We start from the raw sequence: 25,452 nt of genomic DNA on the forward strand, positions 1-25,452 counted from the left end.
AGCAGAGACTATAGGATGTTTGTCTCCTGCCTTTCCTTGGATAAGGTGTGAAAAGTGGCTCTGCCTGACCAGCATTTCCTAGAATTTTGCATGTGAAAAGTGAAATCTCACTTTATAGGCATGTGACCGGAGCTGACAAAGAATTTTAAGTTTCTGTTGTCTTCCCTGGACATGGTGGACATTCTGAATTGTGTGAGGTCTCAAGAGCCCTACTGGCACTGGTAAAACTGAGAAAATGAATAATTAAGTCCTTCTCTGGGTCAACCCTTTCTGAGAAGTCACAGAATAAGTTAGGTTGGATACATGAAGTCACTCCTCAAACCCTGGCTTCAGTTTTGGGCCTCTCACTAAAAAAACAGACAATGAGGGACTGGAGCATGTCCAGGGAAGGGAATGGCACTGGGAAAGAGTCTGGAGCCCAAGTCCTGTGAGGAGCAGCTGAGGGAGCAGGGGGTACCTGGAGAAAAGGAGGCTCAGGGGGAAACTTTGGATCTCTAGAATTTTAGATTGTCATGTTAATGCTATATTCTTACACTGGGTTTAAAATGTTGTTTGATTTCTTGAACTGTTGTCACAGGTGTCTCTTTAAGGGGAGTGGAATAAGTGTAGCACTTGTGTCCTTGTTAATTTACTGCCAGCCTCAAACTGACATGGCAGCACACTTTTGGGCCCCATTCCCTTCAGTTATTGCTTTTTGTGAAATCACAGGGAAGCCAAGTATTTCCCCCAAGAAGAATATAGTTTTTCTTGGAAGGATTCTCTGTCTCCTGATGGACTCCTTGTTAAGACACTTCCCTTCAGAGGTGTGCAGATCTACAGCTGTTATCAGACTTGATGAGGCTCTTGGCACATCTTACTGCTCTCTTTAATGACTTAGTATTTAACATGTCTTTGAGAGAGCAGCATGTTGAAATTGTGCATGTTTTGAGTGCTCTGTTTTAAAAAAATAGCTTCAGAGCTGACACAACAGCAGTTGCAGAAATTTTTCCTGAATTTCATGTGTACCCTGTGAAAAGGGTGAAACTCCTTTCCCGTGTTTCAGTTGCTGCCCTTGTCTGCTTGGCAGATTCATGGTTCAGGTTGGAGTGGTCTGACCTCACATGGCTCCCTGAAGCCCTAAGTCAGCTCACAAACCTGAATGACCCAAACAGATCTCAGACTCTGTGTCTCAGGTGGGTTTGAAATGAGTCTCAGTTGTTAAATTCTAACCCTTCTAACCCTTTGCTGTCCTAGGTTACCCTGGGCAGGACTTTGACTGGGCTGACTACCTCAAACAGTGCGGAGCAGAGGCAGCTCCCCAGAGCTGCTTCCCTTTGGTAAGGTTCTCCTGCAGGAAAATCTCTGCTGCCTCAGTGACACCCCTGATTCCAGGGAGAGGAACCTTTTTTTGTGTCTTCCTTTAGTAGAATAGAATGTTTGAGCTGGAAGGGACCTGCAATGATCAATTATCCCATCCAATGCCCGACCCTCTTCCTGCCTAAGCAAAAATTAAAACATTGTTAAGGATGTTGTCCAAACAGTGTCTTACTTTAATTGCCTTTCCAAGTAGAATAGAATGTTTGAGCTGGAAGGGACCTGCAATGATCAATTATCCCATCCAATGCCTGACTCTCTTCCAGGCTAAGCAAAAATTAAAACATTGTTAAGGATGTTGTCCAAACACTGGCAGGGATGGAGCTTTGAGCCCCTCTCTGGGAAGCCTGTTCCTGTTTACACCGTCTCAGTAAAGAGGTGCTGCCCAGTGTCCAGTCTGAACCTGCCCTCAGAACCATTCCCACACCTCCTGTCCCTGGAGTTCAGCACCTTCCTCTCCACGTCCCCTCCTCTGGGAGCTGCAGGGAGCAGTGAGGTCACTCCTCATCCTCCTTTTCTCCAAACTGGACAAACCCAGAGCCCTGAGCTCTTCCTCACAGGGCATTCCTTCCAGCCCTTTCACCAGCTTTGTTGCCCTCCTCTGGACACATTTGAGCAGCTTAACACCTTACCTGTGGAAGCAGAAGAGATAAGAGAGTATAAATGAGAGTGCACTGAAGTAGCTGCATGCCAGCTTCCTAGATAGGGAAGCAGTGGACCAAATGTTTCAGTTGTGATAAAGCAGACTGAAAATAAATGTTTGTTTTGTGAAATTGAGATGTGTAAGAGTCCGTGGAAGAGACATAGAGCAGCATCAATCATTGGCACTCCTGTAACTGTGGAAACAGGGCCTTTTAATAGACCTTATTTTCATTTACTAAGGGTACTCTTTCAATCTTCCATCCTTTCAGCTTGAAAAATTAATTCCATTGTATTAATCAATAAAAAGTCAATAAAAAGTTCTTAAATTAGAACCAAATAATCATTTTACATTAACCAGTGCCTGAAGGACGTGCAAGATTTTGGGCTTTTGTTGGTTCAGTGACAGTATTGCTGTCCCCCAAAGCACAATACCTTGTCAAGCAGGAAAGGGTATTATTAACACCTGCCTTCCAGTTCCATTTACCATACTTGGGCTATTGCAGTGCTTAGGGGGAGAAATTAGAATGAATAATTACCAGTTTTTGAAGAGAGTGTTGCTGGCTATGAATTCTGTTTGCCCTTGTTCTGTCTTGTAAACTATGGCATCTTAGAACAGGTCACTGAATTTATTATCCCTTTTCTGAGAAGAGTTGATCACTGTAGGCTAGTTCCAGAATTCATAATGTATTGATCCTGTAATTACATTGCAGAGTGGCTCTGGGAAGAAGAGTTCTCTGTCTGGCTGGTACTTCTTATCTTTAATTCAGGAGCTCCAGAGCTGGATAAATACCTATTCTTATGTTTTAGGGATATTTTTTTAATATATAAATGCAAACTATATTGGTGAATAAAGTAAGACCCTACTTATCCAAAAAATGTGAAATGAAAAGAAAGCTTCCTATTCTGCCTGCCAGAACTCAGATGAGGCAGGAATGTTATTTGCATACGTAAAGTGGATTTCCAAGTTAACATGATAGAATAGAGAACCTGGTCAGACTATTTGTCAGACTTATCACTCAGGTGGCAAGCAGCAAAGAATTTCTGATTGCTGAGAATGCACTCAATCCTTTCAGTGAGCCTGAGCATCCTTATTTTTTGAAGACAAATACGTTATTTGCTAGGTCTGTCTGTAGAGCCTTTTTTAACTAAAATTTGTTGTAGTTCTGATATATCTTACTTGTTTACAGTGTGCTAATTATCTGAAATCTCTCCTGTTTGTGTTGAGTATCTTTCTGTGTTATTCAGGCACTGAGGGCTTTGTGTTGCTCCTGTTCATGGATATTCATATCCTGTCCTGGATACACAGCTGGTGCCTTACTGAAGTATTCTGGCTTTTTCCTAGTTAACTTCTGACCATGGATTTAAAGAGAACATGAAACTTGAGGCTGTGAACCCAGTTGATCCTGAAGAAGTTTGCATTGCTACAGTCACCAAGTTAAAAGATTCATACCTCTGGCTTCAGCTGGAGGGTAAGCTGGTTTGTGGGGAGAGAGGAGTGCTTGCCCATCACTACCCTTGCTTGTAGTGCCATCCCCAAACCTGAGGAGTACTTGGAGCAAACTCACTGTGTGCAGAATATGGGCAGCAAGGCACTGTTTCCTCAATGAAATCATAGTCCAAACCCACTTGCCTTGTCTGTTTCCAGTTTGCCTTGGCTGGCACTGCTTATTTAAGCCAAAAATGGCATTTGTGCATTGCAGTGTCAGTGCTGGGCTCATGCACCATGCAAAGTGCTGAGCGGGGCCTTGTGACAGTTTCACAGATGAGCGACTTGCATTCTGAGCAAGCCTTGGCCAGACCTAGGAAGGAAAGTTTCTTCATTAAGATAGAGTAAGCCTGTGTCAGCTGTTCTCCATTATAATCCCATTTCTTGATTGGAAGTACATCAGCATGCACTTACTATGCACTGTGCATCTCTGCTAAACTATGGAAGGAAAATTCCCATCTCCAGCCTTCAGGAGGAAGTAAATGAGGTCAGGAAAGAATCTGGTCAGTAAAAGGGGATGAATAAGTTATTGTTTTTGTGTTCCAGATACACCATAAATCAAAGCAGCTTCACTAACAAACGTGCAGCCAGTGTTAACCAAATTAGAGTTTTATGACTTGTTTCAATTTTTCCTTTTCTAAACTGAACAGGCTCCAAGAAACCCGTCCCTGAGTGTATAGTGAGTGTGGAATCAATGAATATATTTCCAGTGGGTTGGTGTGAGACGAATGGATATCAGCTCAGGCCTCCTCGCAAAGCAATAGGTACCAGTTCTCTTCTGTTTGCAGTGTTGGGTTAGAGCTGGTGAGACCTGCCAGAGCAAATCACTGCAGAATTATTGCTGGCATCGCTGAGTTTGGAAACATTCATCATGCACAGAGAATCTGTGTGTTGCACAACTGTTTCCCTGGCTGTTGGGGCCAGTTGGAAGCCCTACAGCTTCAAACCCCACAGTGTTAGCTTGAGGCCCCTGCACACTGTGGGGACAATCCATTGGCCTAACAAAGAAATCTGTCTGTGTATGAACACCCCCCCATGCTCTGCATTTACTTCTGTCTGAGCTGTTCTTGCCACGTGTCTGACCCTGATACTGATTTTACACATGCACTTGTGGAAAGTCAAGTTAATGCCACAACAAAACAGTGTGGCTTGTGTGCACATTTTGGAGTCAAAATAAAGGAGAGTGATTTTCTCAGTGGGCCAGGTGGTGATGATCCCTAATGACAAAGTGCTGAAGATAAACCCTACCTTTTTGACTATACTAGTAGGTAGAATAAGACAGTGTCTTCTCTCAACTGGTTAGTGAGGCATGATTATTAAAGTTTAATGGGGGTTGGAGAAACTGAAGAATTTCTTCAGTGTTCATTAGGTAAGATAAGAAAAATTTTAGATTGAAATGGGCTGTCATTTTCTGCAAGTCAAAGCAAGAGAAATTAATCTGTTTGCACTGCCAAGGATAGATGAGGAAGAAGAGGGGATCCTAATTAGATAAAAGATGATTTGAAAAAAAAAAATATCCAGAAGTTTTTTGAGGCTAAAGTCTGAAATTGCTGAAGAGGTATAATGTTGCATTACCTTGTTTTATTTTACTATCTGTTTGTGAAAGCCAGAATTTGCAAGTGGACCCATCACCTAAATGACTGACTTGATTGCAGCAGTGTTTTCCTGCCTAGGAATTGGCTTAAGCCACTGGTGTTTCTAACCAGCTGATTTCATTCCATTTCAAAGTTAAAGTGCTGAACTTACTGTGCCAGTGAAGTGACACATTGGGCTGCAGAGCTCAACCTTTGGGTGCTGCAAAAGAAAGCATGTCATTCCTTTTCTGGCTGGTAGTACAGGTGGTTTAGGGGCTCTGACACAAAGAAACACAGAAGGTTAAATTTCGTAGAAAACTGGGCATATGCATGCTTGATTTAAAGAATTTTTAATGGAAGTTGAAGTAAACCTGGTTCTCTTCAAATTACTTGGGCCAGTGTATCTCTTGTGCAGCTGGGTCAGTTGTTTGACACTGCAGTAATGGGAACAAAGATCCTTTTTGCTGTATAATTTAAAGACATGAGTCTACTATATATGTATTGTTCTGCATGCTTTGTTTGCCTCTCATATTTTGCTCTTTTTTTTCTTTCAGTAAACAAGCAGAAAAAAATTGCAGTAGTTCAACCAGAGAAACAGTAAGTAACAGGTTATTTGCTGTTGTTTTTTGTTGAGTTTTTTCTCTTTATTTTTCAATTGGAAAATATGCTGTGTTAGGGAAGATGTAGATTTGCAAAAGTGCTGCACTGAGGGTTGAGAGATTCCACAGTCCATTTGTGTTAATGCTGGTAGATTCTGCTGATGTTCAAAAAGACCTTTTGCACTACAGTAAGAGGAGATAGAAAGTCTGAAATTTGGTGGTTTTTTGGTAATTGTTCCTTCCCAGATGAAATTTGTCCCAAAGCAGGCAAAAAGAAGTGTTCTACTCATATCTACAGTTAGTCTAGGAACTCTGTGTCATGCACGTAGAGCTCAGTCTTGTGACCTGCTCAGAAATGCTCCATGGAATGCTCACAGTTGGCTTTATTGACTCTTACAGCTTTACAAACACCAGAGCTGTCAGTAGTCCTGCCAGTGTTTGCATTGCTCCTGAAATACTGAGCAGACTGTTCCCCCATGTTTTGCAGTTGGGATCTTTACCAGAGTACTGGAGTCATTTTGGTTGTATTTTGTTTCAAATCCAGCTTTTTCAGAATGCATAAGGTGAGGGTACACTGCCTTGTGCTGTGAAATGTGAAGTTAGGAGGAGTCAGGGGATGTAAACTCCTGTGGGTGGCTTTGGAGGTGTCTGTCACCATGGTGCCCCATGGACTACAAGCAAGGAAGGATTGCTGCTGGCTGTAGCAGGACAGAAGTCCTTTCCAAATGGAATTTGGTAGTTCCTGCATGTTATTGTGAAACAGGGGAGGTATGAAAAGCAGGTTGATAAGGCTGGAGCTGAGGAAAAAAGTGTTATAGTGTTTTAGTAACAGAGAGGTGACTGTCATGACTATCTGTCTGTTTTCTCAACCTCCTTTCAATTTCAGAATTTTATCTTCAAGGACGGTTCATGATGGACTAAAGAACCAGGGGACTATCTGTCTGTTTTCTCAACCTCCTTCTTTCAATTTCAGAATTTTATCTTCAAGGACGGTTCATGATGGACTAAAGAACCAGGAGCTGAACTCTTCTGACTCAGGTATTGATCACAGAGGTCAGGCTAACAAAGGCAACATCCTGTAAGAGTTCACCTGCTCGGTCCTGTTAGGAGAGGGAAGGGGAGGAAAGGGTTTGGAGATTTTCATCCCTTGATGATTTGTTGAACTTCAAAAATTAATAAAACAAACAAAAACCTGCACTTACTTGTGTTCTGCATTTCATATGTGCATTAAGCCTGGAAATCAGGTTCTTACACCAGAACGTTGTCCCTCCAGCAGAGGATATGTGAAGCTGAATGGGCACTGTGATTGTGCAGGTGACCTTGTGTTGTCACCTGTTCAGTTTGATAATGTGGGGAAAGCAGGTGTGCTCTGTCTGTGCTCAGAGTTCTTGGATTCTGGCTATGGGAAGCAGATCTCTCTGGGTTTTTTTGTTAACTTCATCATGGTGGTAAACAAAACCAATTCAAACAGCAAACTGCTTTGTGTGCCAGATGGCAAAATCTAATAATTTTCTCAACTGTTGCAAGAAGAAATGTGATGAATAAGTACATCTGCTGGTGAAAGTCACACAGATCCATCCATTTGGCAACACAGTGCCTCCTCCTCTGCTGTTTTCTGTACAGTGAAGTGCACATCTGAAGCTTCACTGAAAGCAAGATGAAAATGATGTGTCCTTGTTTATCATTTTAATTGGCTTTTAATAGAGCCATAATGTAAATTTGACTTCATTTATTTATCTACCAGTTTTCAACTGCTGAATTTAAAGTCTTTAAGTGGTAGTGTTGCTCAATTAAGATAAACTACAGCACTGCTGGGTAAAACAATATTGGTTTTGTACATAAGTGTATTGCAATATATATTAATACTTGAATTTTGAGCAATGCTGAACCATTAAATAGATTCAGAGAGCTTGATGTCACTTCATCAAAGGTCAGTCTATCAGTTGCATCTTTTGTTTGCTAATCAAAGGAAAAAAAATCTAAAAATACAAAACAATGTGATGCTGCAGTTTAGGATAAACAGTGGAGAATAACTGCCAGTTTCTCTGGTGGCAGAAGTTTGGGGGAGAGAAAATTTACTGGAAAATGTACCTGTAATTGCTGTGTAGGAACTACTTCTGCTACCAAAGAGTTGGGATTGTCTTTGTCTTTGTTGTTCTCACTGGTGTGATACCATGAAGCAGCAGACTAGCCAAGAGGGAATGTTTCTTTTCTGATACACGACCATCTTTATTTACTGCAGCTTGACAATTTGCAAGCACGGGTGTGAAGTATGAAGAATGTTTTGACAACGTGGAATAACTAATGGTGCCATTGCAAACGTGACACAGAAACTACCTCAAATCCCTGTCATTCAAGACTTTTTCCCTCCTTTTTTTACAGCAGATAAACTGTTGCCTACTGCGAGATTCTTTCCTGGGGCATTTGCAGTGTGTGATTTAAATGTTTGTTTTCTCATTTCTCACTTCTCAGTGGTAATTAATGGCAAGTACTGCTGCCCAAAGATCTACTTCAACCACCGGTGCTTCTCGGGGCCTTACCTGAACAAGGGCAGGATTGCAGAGCTGCCCCAGTCCGTGGGACCTGGGAACTGTGTGCTGGTGCTGAAGGAGGTGAGCTGATGGATGCACTGCAAAAAGCAGTGCGTCTTAAACAGCACTCTCTCTAATTACACATGGGCAATTCAGAAATTTAAGCTGATGATAAGTTAGGAGTGTCTTTTTGCATATAATAAAGTATAAATCATGAACGGTTTTCTGAATGGCTGATAAGAGTAAAAGCCTCTCATTTATCTAAGTAACACTCAGCCTTCTACTGCTGAATTTTATTTTCTGTTAAAACAGTATAACCTGTAATTACCACAATCAAAGGAGTTAGTATCTTTTTATAGCTGTAATAAATGTTTCCATTTTAATTAACAGAAATTAGCTGGAGATAATCCCAAAATTCCTTTACAGTTTGCACTGTTGATGGTAAAACAGAGGAAATACAGATTTTCTTAGTCAAAATGGCAAACTGCATTCAGTAATTGGGAAATGAAAAGAGTTATCTGTGCTTTATAACTTGGATACAATTTGCATAGATCAGGTGAAATTACAGTTTGGCTTCTTAACGTAATTGAGGGAGGAGGAGTCCATTCTTTAATGCTAATTCTTTAATTCTTCTCCAGAAGATGTTTCACAGCAAATTTACAATACTTTAATGTAATAATTATTTGTCTGAAATTTCAAAAAAGATCATGAGGTGGTTATTATCTGACCTGAAAGGCTGGAAATTTCCCAAGATATAACTAACTGGATATGCACACTTGAGCTGTCATGAAATGATCACTTTATATACAAGAATTGGCTCAGCATACCTGGAATTTTTACCTCCCCTACCAAATATCTTAACGGGGAGAGACCCTAAGAAAGACTTTCTGGCAGACATGCTGTAAAACAGGAGTCTGGTTGTCAAGAATCAAGCAGACTATTGACAAAGGTCCAATTGTGCATGCAGAAAAGTACCCTATCCTTTCTGCCTGCTTCAGTACTTTATTGTAAGAACTGCAAAAGAGCAAATGTGAAATTCTGTGGCAGCTTCATTTAATCTTGAAGGTTTACTCTGCTTCATTGCCTGAAAGCAGAAAGTGTGCACAAATCCTGCTGATGTGCAGGTGCTGAGTGGTGCTGAAAGCTCAGCCAGTATGTGCAGTTGTATTCCTTTCAGTTGTGAGTCTTGCTCACTGTAGGAATCCTAGAGAGAGTTTGGTGCTTGCATTATATTTAATACTTTCCTTTGATTTCTGGACTACTCCATTAGTGGCAATAAAACTGCAGATTTGTAATGTCAAGGTTGTTATGCACCCAGTTGGGAATGATTTGGAAAAAGCACACAGTGAGCATAAAATGTACAATTAGAGTGCACATTTTATACTATCCCCCACTAACTTCAGGTTATTCACAACTTCCAAGTTACTTTACAGTACTTGAGAAATTATCATTTTATTAAAATACAGACCTTATCATGGTTCATGGAAGCAAAACAGATGAGAGTTTAGGTTTGTGCACTATGGTTTTGTTGTAAGCAGTGGGTTAGCAGGCAGCAAAATCCTGCAGTGTTTTTTGGCACATCTTCACATGACACACAATCTTTAAGATAATCGCTCAGATTTAGCCAAGGTTATGAAAGTTTGGGAGTTCTCAGCCCCAGGCATTAATTTAGTGATGTGTAATTCAAGGGCAATGACTTGGAAATTTCTGGATACACTCGTGACTCTGCAGACAAATTCTGAGGGCTGGGAAGGCCCAAAGTGTCGGCTGCTCTCAGTGTTTGTTTGGCACTGTCAGGGGGTGTCTGTAATCCTGCTGTGAATGAGTGCCTTGATGCTAGATAATTTGGATGAATAGGAGTAATTTCCTATTCTGCCCTGGCACTTTAAAACAGATTTATTGTACAAATAACTTACACATGTTTTCTGCTCTCGTGCTGTAGGTTCTCACTTTATTGATCAACGCCGCCTACAAGCCCAGCCGTGTCCTGCGAGAGCTGCAGCTGGATGAAGAGGCTGCCTGGCATGGCCATGGAGAGACCCTAAAGGCCAAGTAAATTCTTGTCCTGTTCCCTGGCTCCTCAGTCCCAGTAGCTGTTCTCTGCAGGTTGTGCTTTAGCATCCGTTTCAGGGAAGGAAAAATCACTTAGAGCATATCAAGATGCCAACAGCCATTAAGTGTTGAATTCTTTATACATTTCTTTATGAGTTCTGGTGGAGTGCATGTGATTTTAATGCTCCATAATATGACAGTGTACTCTGCTACAGGCATGTGAGCAGCTAGAGACTGGTGTTGCACTGGTACAACATTGTAGTGACAGACCTGTGGGTGAGGTTTAAGATTATTTAATTCACCTGAAGATAATTGTCAGTGTTTTAAAGCAAAAACATGTACTGCTTGGGAAGCTTCTCAGGCATTTCCACACAAATTTCTTAGTGGAAAGACATTCTTCAGGAATAAAGTTAGAAGCTTTGAAATGGCCTGACGTGGATGTCTTTCTACAGCAGTCTACCCTAAAGCACTCCCAGTTTTCCTGCTGAGCTTTTTGAGTTGAAGCTTCTTTGCAAGATTACTTTTACAGCTAGGAAAAGAGCAGTGAACATATTTGCATATATTTGATAAGTCCAGATATTCCTTTATAGTCTAGGGATGGTTTTGTAATTAGGTCACTGTGTTTGCATATTAGAGATTAGATTTTCCCAATGTGCCACTGCACATTTTCCTACATAATTTTGAACGTGTCAGTAATTCTTTTGTTGGATCAGTTTCATGTATAAAAAGACATCTTTCCATATATTGGAGGACTGCTCTGAATTGGGCAATAGGAAGATGACAAAGGTTAGTGTAAATAGAAGGTGTAGCTGAAGAATAAAGAAAAAAATATTTGTTTAGTCTCGCTGAAATTGCTGTTTGCTTTCTTTTGCCACAGTAGTGACACCAGAGGTGTCTGGACTATGATGATACAGCTGGTTTTTATAAGGTATTACCTAGGTACTTGCAGGCCTGAAACATCTCTGGTAGATAACAGCACATGCTTGTAGCTGTGCTGGAGGACAAAGCAGAAATGCTGAGCAGCTCTGGCAGATATTACACAGTGCAGCTCTTTCAGAGTAATGGCAATGTTGGTGAACAAAAAGGAATAATTTCTTCATTTAAATCAAACAGGAGCAGTATGTGGAGTCATGCAAGTGACTGTCCCAGGGAGTTGTTCAGCAGCTGGACAAAAGCTGATTGGAAATGTGGCAGTGGTCCCCTTGCCTCCATAGGATGAGCACAGAAAGGCTCCCCAAGAGCTGGCTGCTGTTACCTGAATGAGCTCAGTGGGTGCTCTCAGCCTTGGCTTGAAGAACCAGCTGTCCATGTCACAGTGGGCATTTCTGCAGTCCCATAAAAGCAAAGAGAGAGCAAACCATCTGTGAACAAAGAAAACAAAATATCTGAACTCTGGGACAGTCCCCTCAGATGGTGTTTTGTAGTTGTTGATGGGGCAGTGTTGCTGTGTTTGGTACTGCAGCCACCTCTGTGATGGATTTTCTTTACTTGGGGATCTGACAGAAGAGACAGGAGATCCTGTTTCCTGGACTTGGCAGTCCATAAAGTTCATCATTGCTCATATTATTTCTCAGTTAGATCTCAGTATTTTTGTACACCTTTCAATGAAGTCCCTTTATCCTGGTAATGAGAAGATTCCTAATTATGGCTGTATTTTCAATGCTAGGTACAAAGGCAAGAGCTACCGTGCGACGGTGGAGGTTGTGAGGACAGCAGACCGGGTGGCAGAGTTCTGCAGGAAAACTTGCATCAAGCTGGAATGTTGTCCAAACCTCTTTGGGCCTCAGATGGTGCTGGATAAGTGTTCAGAAAACTGCTCTGTCCTGACAAAGACAAAATACAGTGAGTAGTTCCCCAGTCCACACCAAGGTGGAGTTTGGAGTGTTGTATTTTAGTTTCTTTTTACTTTGACTCCAGAAGGAGCAGCTCAAGCACTACATAAGAGAGTCCTACAAAATATTCATGTTCCAGTGTATAGGGGAGCAAAAATTATTTCTGATTTAAGTGGTAGAACCATGGCTTAACTTCTGTTGTGTGCTTAAAACTTCATCTTTTTAAAACAACTTTTGGAACAAGAACTGACTAATGTTGTAATTTAACTGGCATTATAATTGCGTTTACCAATTTGTGGAGGGAAAAATGTAACACCTTCAAGCTCTTTTCTTAATTTTTAGGGTTTTTGTAGACTGGCTTTAAGCATTTGACACTGTGAGAACAAACAGTGCATTGAGGCCGTGTTTAAAAACTACAAATCATCATAAAAAGCACTATTAAGTTGGACTGAATCTTTGATAATTTTTGTATAAAATAGGATCATTTGAGGGCTTCCCATAGATGGAGGAAGTAAATCTTTACAGAGCAAACAAAATTGATCAGTAACTCTTGTTCCTTAAACCAAATTGAAGTGGAAAATACAAACATACCGACTTTGAAGTTTTGCAGAACTGGGATTCCTGTTGGGAAGTGTCCTTCTACTGATTTACCAGTCCTGATGAGGGGCAAGCATAACTAGTGACACTGAAGGTGCATTTCAGCACTGTGCTCCTTTCTTCTGTCCTGGTAGCACACTATTATGGAAAACGGAAAAACAAGAGGATAGGTCGGCCCCCGGGTGGCCACAGCAACCTGGAAGTAGCCATGAAGAAACCAAATAAAAGACGGAAGAGACGAAAACATTTCTTTGTTCATAAGAAAAAACGTTCTTCTACGTCCGTGGATAACACTCCAGCTGGATCTCCCCAGGTAGGACACTGCCAGCAGTGCTCCCAGATCTGGGATGTGATCTTTGACTGCTTCATTTGAAACAGCAAAGGTTAGTTCCTTCTAACTTTGAGGTTACAGCTGCTTTTTTTCTTTTTTCGTAACTCTTCAGGGCAGTGGGGCAGAAGAAGAGGATGACCAGGATGAGGTGGATGAAGAGTCTCTGACTGAGGACAGCACCTCGGAGCACCAAGATGAGGTGTTTGAAGAATCAGAGGTGTCAGAGAAGAAATCCCTATCATCATCTCCCACCCAGAGCGAGCTGTCTCATTCCCTGGCTCAGGACCGAGACAAGCGGAAGAGGAAGCTCAGGACCTTCTCCTTTTCTGATGATGAAAATAAACCTCCTTCACCAAAGGTAACTTGGAATGTAGATTTCTGCCCTGGCTTGCTCCCTGCTGAGCAAGCACCAAAATCTTGGGGATGTTACCCACAATATGTGTGTTCTCTGTTTCCCCCTGAAGGGTGTTGTGAAAACTCTACAGAACAATTAAAATCCACTCTGTGTGTTATGCTTTTGTCATAGGACTGTGACAAAGACTAAGCATATGTGATATTTGAGGAATTCTTTTGGCTTGTCTAGGACATAAAGATGGAAGTTGCTGAAAAGCTGCAGCTGGACAGTAACCCTCTGGAATGGAGCGTGGCTGATGTGGTACGATTCCTCAAATCCACTGACTGTGCTCCCCTGGCAAGGATTTTCCTTGATCAGGTATCATTTTCTGTCTGTTGAATGTTGAATCTGTCACTTGGCTTCTTGTCCCTTAAGGAGTCAAAAAAAGATTTATTTTTTTTTATAGTGCTCTGAGGAAAAAAATACTTGGCAACCTGCAGCAGTTTGAGAGGAGAGTTCAGGGAATGACCAGAATTTTCAGGTTTCTCACTACTGGGGGGAGGATATTTTGGTCTGCAGAGTATCTGAATCCTAAAACTAACAATAATGCCTACAACAAAGCATCATGACAAGAGTCAACGTTTTATTTGCATCTTGGTTCAAATTTGCCATAAAACCCAGTGTCTATTAAAACTGTACTATTAGAACTAATGGTTGGGGTGGTTTGTAGTGGTGGATGTTCCAGATATGCTTCACCTTCTGGAACCTCTATTTCTACAGAAAGATGCAGTGGTTGGTTAAAGTTATTTTCTGCATGAAATTCCTTTGATTTCTTTTGTTGGGTTGTATTTTTTACAATAGAATCTCCTGAGAGTCTGTGCCTGAGTGGATTTGAGCTGGCATTTTAAGAAAGGAGTTAATTTGTTGTGTGTGAGAGAGATTTTTAAGCTGCCTGGGGAAACATGAAAGAAACATGTAATTCACAAATGGTCACAAATCTGAAATTACAGCAAGTCAAAGCTGAAGGAGCAGGGAGAATAACAACAAAATCACTCTGGAATTTTTGTCTTCTGACAGGAAATCGATGGCCAGGCACTGCTGCTGCTGACCCTGCCCACTGTTCAGGAGTGCATGGACTTGAAGCTTGGACCAGCTATTAAACTCTGCCATCACATTGAGAGGGTCAAACTTGCCTTCTACCAGCAGTTTGCAAACTGAGGAGCAGCCAAGTTGAGGTGGACCTTTGAAGCACAACTACAAAAACATGCTCATTCCTCTCTAGCAAGTAAAGCCAAATGAACTTAAACTGAGGCCCTGGTCACCTAAGAGTGTGTGTCAGCCTCTATTTTTTCTATTTCAACAGAAGGAACACAACATCTGGAGCAAAATGCCAATGCAAACACAGGGGCTACTCTACCAGCTGCCAGCTTGGGAACACAATAGTCTCTTGCTCTATGGTTCCCTTTTTTAATGTATTTTTTAATGATGACAGAAAAGTCTCCTCTTGTGGGAAATGACATTTCAATAGTTCTGTTGGCACGGAACTTTAAAAGGAGAAACGGATCCTGTTTACGTTCGCATGTAGGCTGCCAGAAATAACCTTTCTGTCCCTGATGTTTCACAGAATCCCCTGCCCTCCCTGTGGATGAACACTTGCTTTACCACAGCACTGACTTTGGAATGTGTTCTTTGCACATTCGTGTGTTAATGTTGAGATTTTTAATGAATTTGTTCATTGTTAGGACAACAATGTGGCCACAGGGTTCTGAATGTACAGTATAGCAAGAGTGTGGTTCCTTTTGAAGTTTTTTGTTTTGTTTATTTTGGTTTGTTTCACTGTTGTTGGTTTTGCTTTTGTTTTTACTACCTCTGTAGCCTGAACAGTAGAAGTGATGAACTAAAAAGGGAGGGAACTGCTCTTTCTGGACACGTGGTCTGTGGCTGCACAGCAGTCTGGCTTCTGTGGGCATGTCCAGAGTGCAAACCAATGTCAGCTTCTGTTCCAAAGCTTTAGCTGAAACTTCTGTAGGCATAACCTGGATGTTTCCTTTTTTCAGATGTCAGAAAACTGAATTATTTTGCACTTCTCTTACAGGCAGGCTGTAGGACATAAGGAAGGAAAGAGAAAGTGCCTCTGCATTTTCTATATTTGGGTTGTCAGATTTATTTTTTTTCTTTATTGTATGAAGTTATTTCCTTTTTCTTCTAGCAAACAATTGGGCCATGTACATAGAGCCTATCAGCAGGCTTTTGCTTTGCTACCTGAACATCTATTTAGAGAATACACTAAGGCAACTGCAATCAATAGAGGACTGCAACATAACTCTGCCAGTGTTTGCATTCTGGAAACTCTTATGAGCTTGACTTTGTATTTTTAACTATCTACAGATGCTCAGGATCAGACTTGAGGAAAATTTGGTGGGTTGGCAAGGGATTTTTGTGCTTTTATTACAGAAAAGGAAAAGGACCAGTGGGACATCTTAGTTCCATCAGTAGATTTGCAGTAGGATGAACTGCTGATTTTAATTTTCCATGGTAATAAAACCCAATCAGCCACTTGCTGTAGGCCAGTGCTTTACACTTGGAGTGACAGGGCTTATGTTACCTTCCATTAAAGGTGTGGGGAAACTCACATCAGGCTCAAGATCTGCATCACATCAGTGCTGAGTTTCAGCTGGCTTGCATTCATTGACTCTGCCTGTTCCCAGAGTGTTTGGAGGAGCACAGGCAGGAGCTGGATGTGTGCAGCTCTGCTCCTTTCTGTCCTGTTCAAATCCATCTCTGCAGGAAGCCCCTGGCCTACCAATGCATGTGAGTTAGGAAGGTGCTTGCTGCAGAAATGGGTTTGGGAAAGATGCAATTATTGTGTTCTGATGAGCTCTGGTCAAATGGAATGATTGGAGTGTCCCTTAGGCCTGGTGTGATTGGCCATCCCAGAGCTGTGAGCTGCAGGATTCAGCAAGGATGTGGCCTGAGGCTGAGAGCTGAGTTGGCACAGCCTGTGACTTTACCTGCCACATTGGTGTTGAGGGGGAGCTGCCTCCAGTGAAAGGCAGAGCTCAGTAACTGGGGGTGGTTGCTTTTGCCCCTTAAAGTAACTGCCTAGTCAAGGCAGAACTATTCACACAATGATTAAAATCACTCTTTTTTTCATTCCAGAATCAAACTGTAAATGTCAGATTATTTATTAGCTGAATATTCCTGAGGGAGGGCAGTGTGTAGGTAGGACAATTTTTCTCCCACATTGTAAGCAGAGTGTGAAGACACAATTAAATTGAAATCAAAGTGTCCCTTTTTCCTCCTTACACCAGATATGTGGCCAATAAATGGATGTTTTGGCTCTTCATATTGTGCTTAGATCATTTGCCTGTACTCCAGTCCCTTAGGACAAACTCATTCATAAGCCATTAGGCTTGAAAAAATTTCTAAAGAAACACTGCTGCTTTGCTGTCAGCATCTTGTCCTGAGAAATTTGACCAGCAGAGAACTTCTGGGCTGGAAGATGATACTTTTGGGTCAGTGCAGTAGAATTCCCAGAGTTCTGTTGTCCTGATGCCTGGCAGGATTGACCTGCATAGCCAAGAGATGTTGCTTCCACCTTTCCCCACGGACAGATAGATGTCTTTTTAAGTAGTTGTCAGGAGAGAACAGAGCTGAACGTGTCATTTAGTGGACCTGTTAACATGGTGCCTGGGGTTTTAAATACAAATGTCATACTTCCTTTTCTCAGTAAATAAAGCAGTCAGCAGTTTCAGCCATTAGTGGGATACTCACTGGTCACCTTTGGCATGTTTTATAGGCTGGATTTTTCTGCCTTGTTTTGGGAGGCACTGACAGTCTGGTCCCAATGGGATCTATTTTTGTTGAGATTTTCAAAAGGGATGTTTTCATTATTTGTGAAATGTTTTTATGCTGCACACGGGTACTGTACACTCTGTTTCCTGGAAAAAAATGCACTCTGTTTTATTGCTGGATTTAAAAGGGATAATTGGGGCTTTATCTTGATGGATGGTGTTTCTACTTGACTCTGTTTCAAGTTCCTCTTTCTCTATGTGTGGCAGATGACACAACTGCACTTAATTGTTCATCTTACTCCAGTATGACTTGAAATGAGCTCACATGCTGCTTTAGTCACTCTGTTTCTTCAAAACTGGATTTCGTGTAGCTGGTGGCTGAATCTTGGATTTGGTGACAGCAATGTTTCACCATCAGAAATCTCTGGGACTGCAGTAATTTAGGGTTCAGGGGTTTGTGCTGTCCTCTAGCACATAAGTCACCATACAGTACAACAAAGCTGGAGTCCAGGAGAAAGGCACTGATGTCCTACAAATATCTGCAGTACAAGAAAATGAACTCTCCACTGAGCCTTGTGTACTGTTAATGTGGCTGGTAACAGGAGTTCACCCTTGGCTTGACCCACTGAGGGTTTGTGTTCTTGCCTGTCATATTTTCATATGCATTGTGCAGTCTTGGGTTTGCACATCGTAGCTTCAGAAACCTGGTGGCACCACTTTGACTGTGCTAAGCTTAGCCTTGTTAGGCAGAAGGATTTTGTTGGATCACTGTTGTGTGCTTTCTGCACCTACTCGAGGATTCTGTAACAGAGAAGTATTTGACCTCCAAAAATGCCATGGAGGTTTAATGTGGTAGAATTATTCCCAAAGCACAAGCAGCTTGCAGTCCACCCTAAACTGAAAGCAGTCCTTCCAGGAGAGGAGAGGTACAGCACTGATCTTGGTGAATGAAGACTACTTTTTTCCTATCTCTAAACATTTCTGAAAGTTCCTCTTTGAGGAATGAAATAAAAGGCAGATTAATTTCTGTATTGTATAGAACTCCAGGAATGTTTGCAGTCTCTCCTGGGGTTAATGGAAACGGTACATACAGAGTTTGGGAGTGGTTTTAAAGATTGCATTCTCTGTCACAACTTTTACCAGTATTTTGTTGTTGTTTTAGGATTTGCTAGTGTTTGTTCTTTATTCCAGTGATGCTTTAAAGGAGGGAAGGAGTATTTAGCTGCTAGGTCCACAGAAGTGTAAATATATTTACAGTCAATTGGACTGAGCACTCCATTCTTCTGTGTGAAGTACAAGCCTTGGTACTTTGTTAGCAGAAAGCCCAGTGGCTTGTGAGATTTTTGAATGTAATGGAATAGGCTTCAAAACTATCGAGCTCGAGTTGGAGACTGGATACCTTTGGACCAAATCTATTGTTACTAGATGAAGTAGCCTTACCAGAAAGCCAAAAATATGATCCTGTACAAAGCTACTCCTTAACCAGTCCTGTCACAAAGTGTCAGCCTGGTTACTGCCTACTGTGAGCTCAGATTACCTAAAAGTAACTAAGCACAAAGACATGGGCTGGGTCAGGAGGCTTCAGATGTAGGATGAAGGCTCCCCTTCCACGGGATTGTGTGCTGACCCCTTGTTTCAGAGTGCTGCTGCCCTTCCCCAAACATGCATGTAGCCTTGTTTTCAAAGGCAGCCTTTTGGGTGAAGGATTGCAGTGGGACTTGGGAACACCAGAGACAACAAGCCTCTTTTACTATAGTAAAACCAAAATACCAATCTGTACAAAACACAATAGAAATGAGTTAATTAGTGACACTTTGTCTCCGTGGTCATTTTGGTGGTATCTGTTCTGAAATGCACCAGACATGCATTCTTTGCTGAGAAGACCAAGTTGCTCAGTGCAGGTGCCCAGCCAGCAGTGTTTGGCTCAGCTTTAAGCCGTGGAAGTGAGCAGACCTTGTGCTGCCAGAGCTCCAGGGCAGTGGCTCTGAGTGACTTAGCACAAACAGCTGGGGACAGCTCATGGCACAGGGTCAACACTGAGCTCCGGGCACAAAGGAATTCTCACCCACTCTGAAAGTTGTTGAGCACCAGTTTCCAAGAAACCTCATGGCAAAACAAACAAAAAAAATAATCTGGAGGTGTCATGTTTCTCCTCTCCTTTTTAATTTCTTTTTTTTTTTAATTTTATTTGTGTTTAAAATAAATTTTAAATAATCTCTATAGACAATCAGAGGTCTTCTAGGAATCTCTACCCAAAAGGGTGCCAGCTCCACACCTGTGGGCCTCTTTCTTATACTAACTCATTGGAACTGATGCACTTTTCCTGTATTTTGCCTTTTTTAATTAGCTGCTTGTTCTTAAACAAAGATTTAAATGCATATTGTGTTGTGTCCCTTCTGCTTGTTTTATCTTTCTTTATCTTTTAAAAGAAAAAATATATATGCAGTGAGACTGAAGTACTACATGGAAGAGAAACATGCACAAGAAAATATGCCTATTAAGTCCCACCATTGTTTGAGCAGGTGTAACAATTTAATCAGAGGATTTTTTTAAAAAATATTTTGGATGGATATTTTACTTGTTTTGTCTGTAAATAGTGTACAAAAGTTTGTGTTATATGACAGTTTTAAGTGGTTGTAAGAAAATTAAAAAATATACTTAAACTGTTACTGATGACTTTGGTATCAATATTATAAATACTGCTGATGATCATGAGCAATTTTCTATCTTGGAAAACTGTGGAAAGTTCGTCTGGCATGTTCCATTACTTGCATATAAGGTAAATGCATGCCACATAAATACCACTTGGAGAGGCTTCATGTTGAAGAGCTTGATTGGCTTTATTCAGTTCCCTCAAATGCAGGAGTTCTCTTTATCAAAGCTACTTCTAAGGTAACAGGTTTTGTTTCACAGGATGCTGAATTTAATTAATATACAAGAGCTGAGGACAGGACCTACAAACTGGAGTCATTTTATTTTATTGCCTTCTTCGAACCTTGGGAGCTGCTTGATACAGTCCACTGCAAACCTTGCAGGTGCTGCAGCTCCTGGATGGTTTTGTAAAGGTTGCTGCTATCCCAGCAAGCTGAAATTTTAAAACAGGCTGGCTTTGCTTCCTCTGAATAACATGAGATGTTTCAGAAAACTTTGCCTTGCAAAGTTCTTGTTTCCTTACTTGGCATTCCAACAGATTGTACTCAGCACTTGTTTTTTGGCTGCACTTCAGTTACCTTGAGCTGATTTTACACTGGGTGCAGAAAATGCATAGGAGTGGGATGAAACTGATTTGCTTAACACTGTCTTTAGACCTCTATAAATATGTAGGATTTAATATAAATCTACTTGCCTTCACAGACCACTGTCTGCTTGAGAGAAATCTGAAGCCCTGTGAATAGTACATAGCAGGAGGCAGTGATTTGTCTGCTACAGGTTTCAGAAGGGCTTACAGGAGTCATGATGAGATGAAACCCTTGAAGAGGCATTTTGGGGGAATGATCTGGTTTAAAGCATGGAATATGGAGCAATATGAGGCATAAGCCCTTTGAGTTATGTTTCCAGATTCATGTCTGAAACATAGGTTTTGTATGTGAATAGCATTAGGTAAATCTTTAACCAGTACTGGGGTTAAGGTCAGGTGTGTGTGTGGGATGTCTAATGTTCAGCAGCAGCTGTGAAAGCAAAAAACCCACCCTGGGCCACAAGCAAATAGGTCAAGTCCAGGTTGCAAATGCAGTGCTTGATGGCTGTTACCACCTGTGTGAACGGGGGAGAAAAAGCAACCTGCTTTAGTGTTTCTATTCTGTTACATAACTCTTTCCCTTCCTGAGCTCTTGCTTTTGGCAGCTCAGAGCAGAAAGAGTGCTGACCTGGGGCCAGAGGCACTGGACAGAGCATTTTGGCTGTGTGCTCTCTAGGTCAGAGAGCTGAGAGAATTTCTTTTTTCTAGCTCCAACTTCCAGACATTTATGACACAGCCTGAAAATCAGAAAAATCACTGTCTTGTGCCAGTACTGTTTGGCATCACCTGCCAGGAAGGACAGTCACGTAGGTAGGTTTGCAATGTAGACACAACAAATGTTATTTAAAGAACTATTGATTCATGTGCTTGGCTTTGCTTTCTGATAGACTTAAACATGTGCTTTCTGGGTCACATTTATAAGTGAATTCATATTTAGACAGGGATTTTAAATTATTTAATGAAATTAAAGAAACTGTGTAAGAAAGCAATACAATGCAACATGACCTGGGTTGATCCCACACTAAAAATAAGAGCCCAAACTTGATACAGTTCTGGCTGGTGAGGATGAAGAGGGGAACAGCACAATGGGGCCAGTCGAGGCTCACTGGCCAACAGCTCCAGTTTCACAGTGTTCCAAAGGAAAGCGCTGGCATGTTTTGCTTAATCCAGTGGGACAGGGGTTGCCTTTTACAGGATGAAACATTTTTGCTAAAGAACCCAGGTCATACTTTCTTCTTGCTGGGGTGATCGCAGCCTTGCCTGCCCCTGCGCGGTCTGGGCTAAGCGGAACCTCCGCTGCTGTGGCTCTTACCCGGGGATTCCTCGGGGCTGTGGCGCGGTTTAGAAAAGGGGGTGGGCGCTGGAGCCAGACGGGATGTGGATGCTGGAGCCGGGGTGTGGATGCTGGAGCCGGTGTTTGGCAGCTGCCCGCAGCACCGGGCCCTTCTCCGCCGTGCCCCTCAGGCGGCTCTGCCCGAGCGCAGCGGGCAGCGCTGCGGCTGAACGCGCTGCCCCGCGGGCCGGTCGCTGTGGGTGTCACGGGCGGAGCGCTGAGGGCCGGGCCACCCCGCGGCCCGCCGGGGCGCCGGGGCCCGGCGACCGCGGCTGCGAGAACGGCGCCCTCATGGACAGATTCGGCATCTTCCTGCAGGGGCTCCTGGGCGTCGTGGCCTTCAGCACCCTCATGCGTGAGTGGCGGGGCCGCGGCCTCCGGCCTGGCGGGGAGCGGCCCGAGGCCGGGGCGGGCCCGGCCGGGGAGGGCTCGGAAGGGCCGCGGCGGCCTCGGGGGCGCAGCCGCGGGCGGCGCTTTGTGGGTGCCGGGTGCGCTGGAGCGCGGCCGGGCGGGGAGGCCTCAGAGGCGGTGGCTCAGGTCTTTTCGCTTTCTTAAACTTGCCGTCCTAGTGCTCGTACCCGTGCTGGTAGCGTTTATTGGGTGGGTGTGTGCTCTGCTTGGAGTCCTGCCAGCAGGAGGAGGTGGTGTGTGCGGAGCCGCTCGGGTTTGGGATGTACGCAAGTCACGGGTTTGGCTGATGAGTTTTGCTGCAGGTGCACCTACCTTGTCATGTCACCAGCACAGTCACACTTGTTTCGATCGTGCCTCGCTTTCTTGGAGGGCCATTGCTGGCAGCTGGAGCTGCCCGGGAGCTGTGTGGCCGCTGGCAGAGCTCAGCCGATGGGCAGCGCTCCTGACAGTGCTCTCTGATTGTGATTAAATGGCAAGGAAGGTCTCTGGTGGCTCCAGCCCTGTGCTGAGGGACTCACAACAATGTGAAACAATTCTGGTGCGTTTGTCTCTATCCCGTGGTCTAGTTAGTATCCTTTGGGTGGAGGAGTGGAAAAGAAGCCCGTTGTCATTACTCAGCTGACTGTGACCTTGCTGGTAGCAAAAAGTGGGAGAGGAAAAAGAACATCAGGGACATGTTTTACAGTTTGATCTGAAGACTAAGATCCTGTTTACATTAGAATTGCACTGATTCCTTTTCATGCTGCTGTCATACTATTATGGTTAACTCAGACATTGCCAACACATTATATTTGCATGCCTCAGTGTCTCAGTTGCTGTTGACAATTGCATTGCTCTTGTAAAAGCTATGTGTGTAGCTGGCATCCTGTGGCTGAAGGGCAGCAGTAACCAGCAGTGTAGTATTTGGTCAGTGACAGCAGCCTCATAATTAGAAGTTTTAGCAGTTTCTAAACAGAGGTACCTCTGTGTAAGGTGATGAGTACACAGTGTTGGTTTTAGATTTAAGGGATACAAGTAGGTGATTTTTATGGATTGGGCATCAAAAAATGAAGAACTACAGATGTTAGTTGTCAGATGTCAGGTTTTTTTTCTGGAAATAGTATCTATGCATATTACAGTAACACTGGACTAAGTGATGACAAGAAAAAGTGAATATAAAAGTGGGGACTAGAAAAATGAAAACCTTGTTGTTGGCTGCACTTTCTGACTTGGGTTAGATACTGTTAAACCATGAACTGGGAGGAGACTGTTGATGCAATTGTGGCAGAAGGGAGTGGAAGGCAGCCAGTGCACTGGTGAGAAAGGAGTCTGTGTCCAAAGCAGACTAGAGCAAAAACATAGCAACCTATCATTCTTAAAAGTGCATGTGTTAAAAAACAGGACAGGTTGGTTTGTCCCAGCTTTGCCAGCCACATTCTCTTCCACAGTATTTTGTGCCTCTCCCTGAGCAGGAGGAGAAGCTGGTGAGCCTGTTACACTGGTACAAGAGCAGCTCTCTCTCTGTTAGGGGCTGTTTTGTGCAAAAATTCTGTTTGCCTGATAGCTTTTTCTGAATGTTTCTGTTCACTAGCATCCTAAAGTCACCCCAGGACACCTTTTTATGTCATATTCAAAACACCTAGCGTGTTGTTCCAAACCCTTTAAAATTTCCTCAGCAAATAGGACTTTTTGTGAGAGGTAAGATGTGACAGAAAAGCAGGAACTTGTGGCTGAGAACGGAGGGAGAGCATGACCCCAGCAAACATCTGGGCACCTACACAGCCCCAGGCTGCTGGGGCAGGAGGGGTGACAGAGCTGCTGGAGCTGCATCTCAGGACTGGTTGCATTTAAGCTGGAGTGGCTCTGGTCCAGAGAGGCTCTGGCACAGAGGGAGAAACAAGTGGCTGCAGGCAGCATCAGGCCCCTTTGGAGCAGCAGTAATTCTCTGTGTGCAGCTGTATCGTTTCTCCAGCTCTTGCCTTACCCACAACTGTCTGGTATTTAAATTTAATAAGGAGGAAGTCACTTGTCTTTTGTCTTTTTTATTTTTTTTTTTGGAAGGAAGCACTAGAAGGAGATGTTCTAATACTTCAGTTGTGATTAATGGTACTGAACCCTCTGTAGTAAAATAAATTAAAGTAATGGCACCAGAGATACATTGCACAATTGCTCTTTATGCACAGAAACTGTCTTTCTTTGAAAAATATTCCATTTGACATGTAAAGAATAAGAAATTTTGGCAAGTGGCTAAATCAAAGGCTGACCCAGATGTGCCCTTTTCTAGATAAATTTTACCATGCTTGCATTCAGTGGAAAAAAGAAAATATTTTTAAACGTAAGCTGTAAGAAAGAAGGACCTTTTCTGTGCCTCACTGCTGGATGTTCATCTACAAAGAACTGAAAGACTGTTCTGAAAGCAAAATAATTTCAGATCTGACACTCCAGTGTGCCACCTTTTTGTTCATGCCCCTGACAGCTGTGCTGTCAGCTGACCTGCCAAATCATTCAAACTTTATATTTAAAGGGCTAAAATGTGTTAAGTATCAGGTTTTTAGTTTGTGGAAAATGTGGTGGCTCTCTGCCAGGGAGAGTGTGGGAGCTGATACTGGTAGGAAGGGCCTACACCTTGTGTGTTCCCACTACTGAATGGGCACAACCAAGAAGTGACAGGAATGGTGAATTTCTCACTTTGAGCTGACAGAATGTTCATTTCAAATTAATTTCTGGGTTTTCCTTTTCATTGTAGCTCTCACTCCCTGTTCTGACACGCAGGGAATGAGGATCAGTTTCACCCACTCACCCCACCTTACCATTTAAATGAATTACTTCCTTCTAGGTTTTTCCAGATTCAGATATAACCTGTCACAACCCCTAGCCTTCTTCTTGTGGAAGGTGCTTCTAGTGATCATCTATCCTGAATTTATATGGGAGTTTCCCTAGCTCCCTTAAAAAGAGTCAGAGTTTGCATGTGGTTTTTATTGTAGTAAGTTAAATCCAAATCCACACAAATCCACTCCTGATTCCAAATTGTACCCTGCTGTTCTTGATGTGAAGCATGTGTAGGGTGGTCCTTTTCTGATGTCTATACCAGTAGTGAATTTGCTTAATAGTATCAAAGTCCACCTGTGTTGTGTTTAATTACTGTGAACTAATTTTACTGCTCAGCTGTGGGGCTAAAGGTGTGTGAAACAGTTTCACCCAGATGCTGCAGAGGTTCCAGTACAGGAAAAGCTGAACTGAAGTTGGGTGTGATAACTTCTCTTGGGTGTCTCCTGACCTCAGGCTCTCACTCCCTGTCCAAGGGAACCAACTGATGAAAAACACCTCATTTTGGCGAGTCTGCTTGGACTGGCAGCCCTCTTGGAC

The 25,452-nt window shown here is 42.7% G+C and overlaps 2 protein-coding genes across 3 annotated transcripts in view; both read left to right on the forward strand.

Annotated features, from left to right (window-relative positions):
• Window positions 1-19,859, forward strand: part of SFMBT1 (Scm like with four mbt domains 1) — a 71,631-nt gene extending 51,772 nt beyond the window's left edge. For both annotated transcript variants that reach the window (XM_039733996.1, XM_039733994.1), the window contains exons 10-21: window positions 1,234-1,316; window positions 3,338-3,464; window positions 4,132-4,245; window positions 5,610-5,652; window positions 6,628-6,692; window positions 8,127-8,266; window positions 10,128-10,237; window positions 11,904-12,079; window positions 12,801-12,979; window positions 13,110-13,355; window positions 13,581-13,709; window positions 14,409-19,859. In XM_039733996.1, coding sequence (XP_039589930.1) covers window positions 1,234-1,316; window positions 3,338-3,464; window positions 4,132-4,245; window positions 5,610-5,652; window positions 6,628-6,692; window positions 8,127-8,266; window positions 10,128-10,237; window positions 11,904-12,079; window positions 12,801-12,979; window positions 13,110-13,355; window positions 13,581-13,709; window positions 14,409-14,549 — 1,553 coding nt within the window. In that variant the 3' untranslated portion in view covers window positions 14,550-19,859. The remainder of the gene's footprint in view (window positions 1-1,233; window positions 1,317-3,337; window positions 3,465-4,131; window positions 4,246-5,609; window positions 5,653-6,627; window positions 6,693-8,126; window positions 8,267-10,127; window positions 10,238-11,903; window positions 12,080-12,800; window positions 12,980-13,109; window positions 13,356-13,580; window positions 13,710-14,408) is intronic.
• Window positions 19,860-21,925: 2,066 nt separating this feature from the next.
• Window positions 21,926-25,452, forward strand: part of LOC120514013 (store-operated calcium entry regulator STIMATE) — a 33,979-nt gene continuing 30,452 nt past the window's right edge. The window contains exon 1 of the mRNA XM_039733997.1: window positions 21,926-22,051. Coding sequence (XP_039589931.1) covers window positions 21,988-22,051 — 64 coding nt within the window. The 5' untranslated portion in view covers window positions 21,926-21,987. The remainder of the gene's footprint in view (window positions 22,052-25,452) is intronic.

The sequence above is a fragment of the Passer montanus genome, unplaced genomic scaffold (assembly GCF_014805655.1).
Source record: "Passer montanus isolate IOZ18808 unplaced genomic scaffold, ASM1480565v1 scaffold9, whole genome shotgun sequence".
Lineage (NCBI taxonomy): Eukaryota > Metazoa > Chordata > Aves > Passeriformes > Passeridae > Passer > Passer montanus.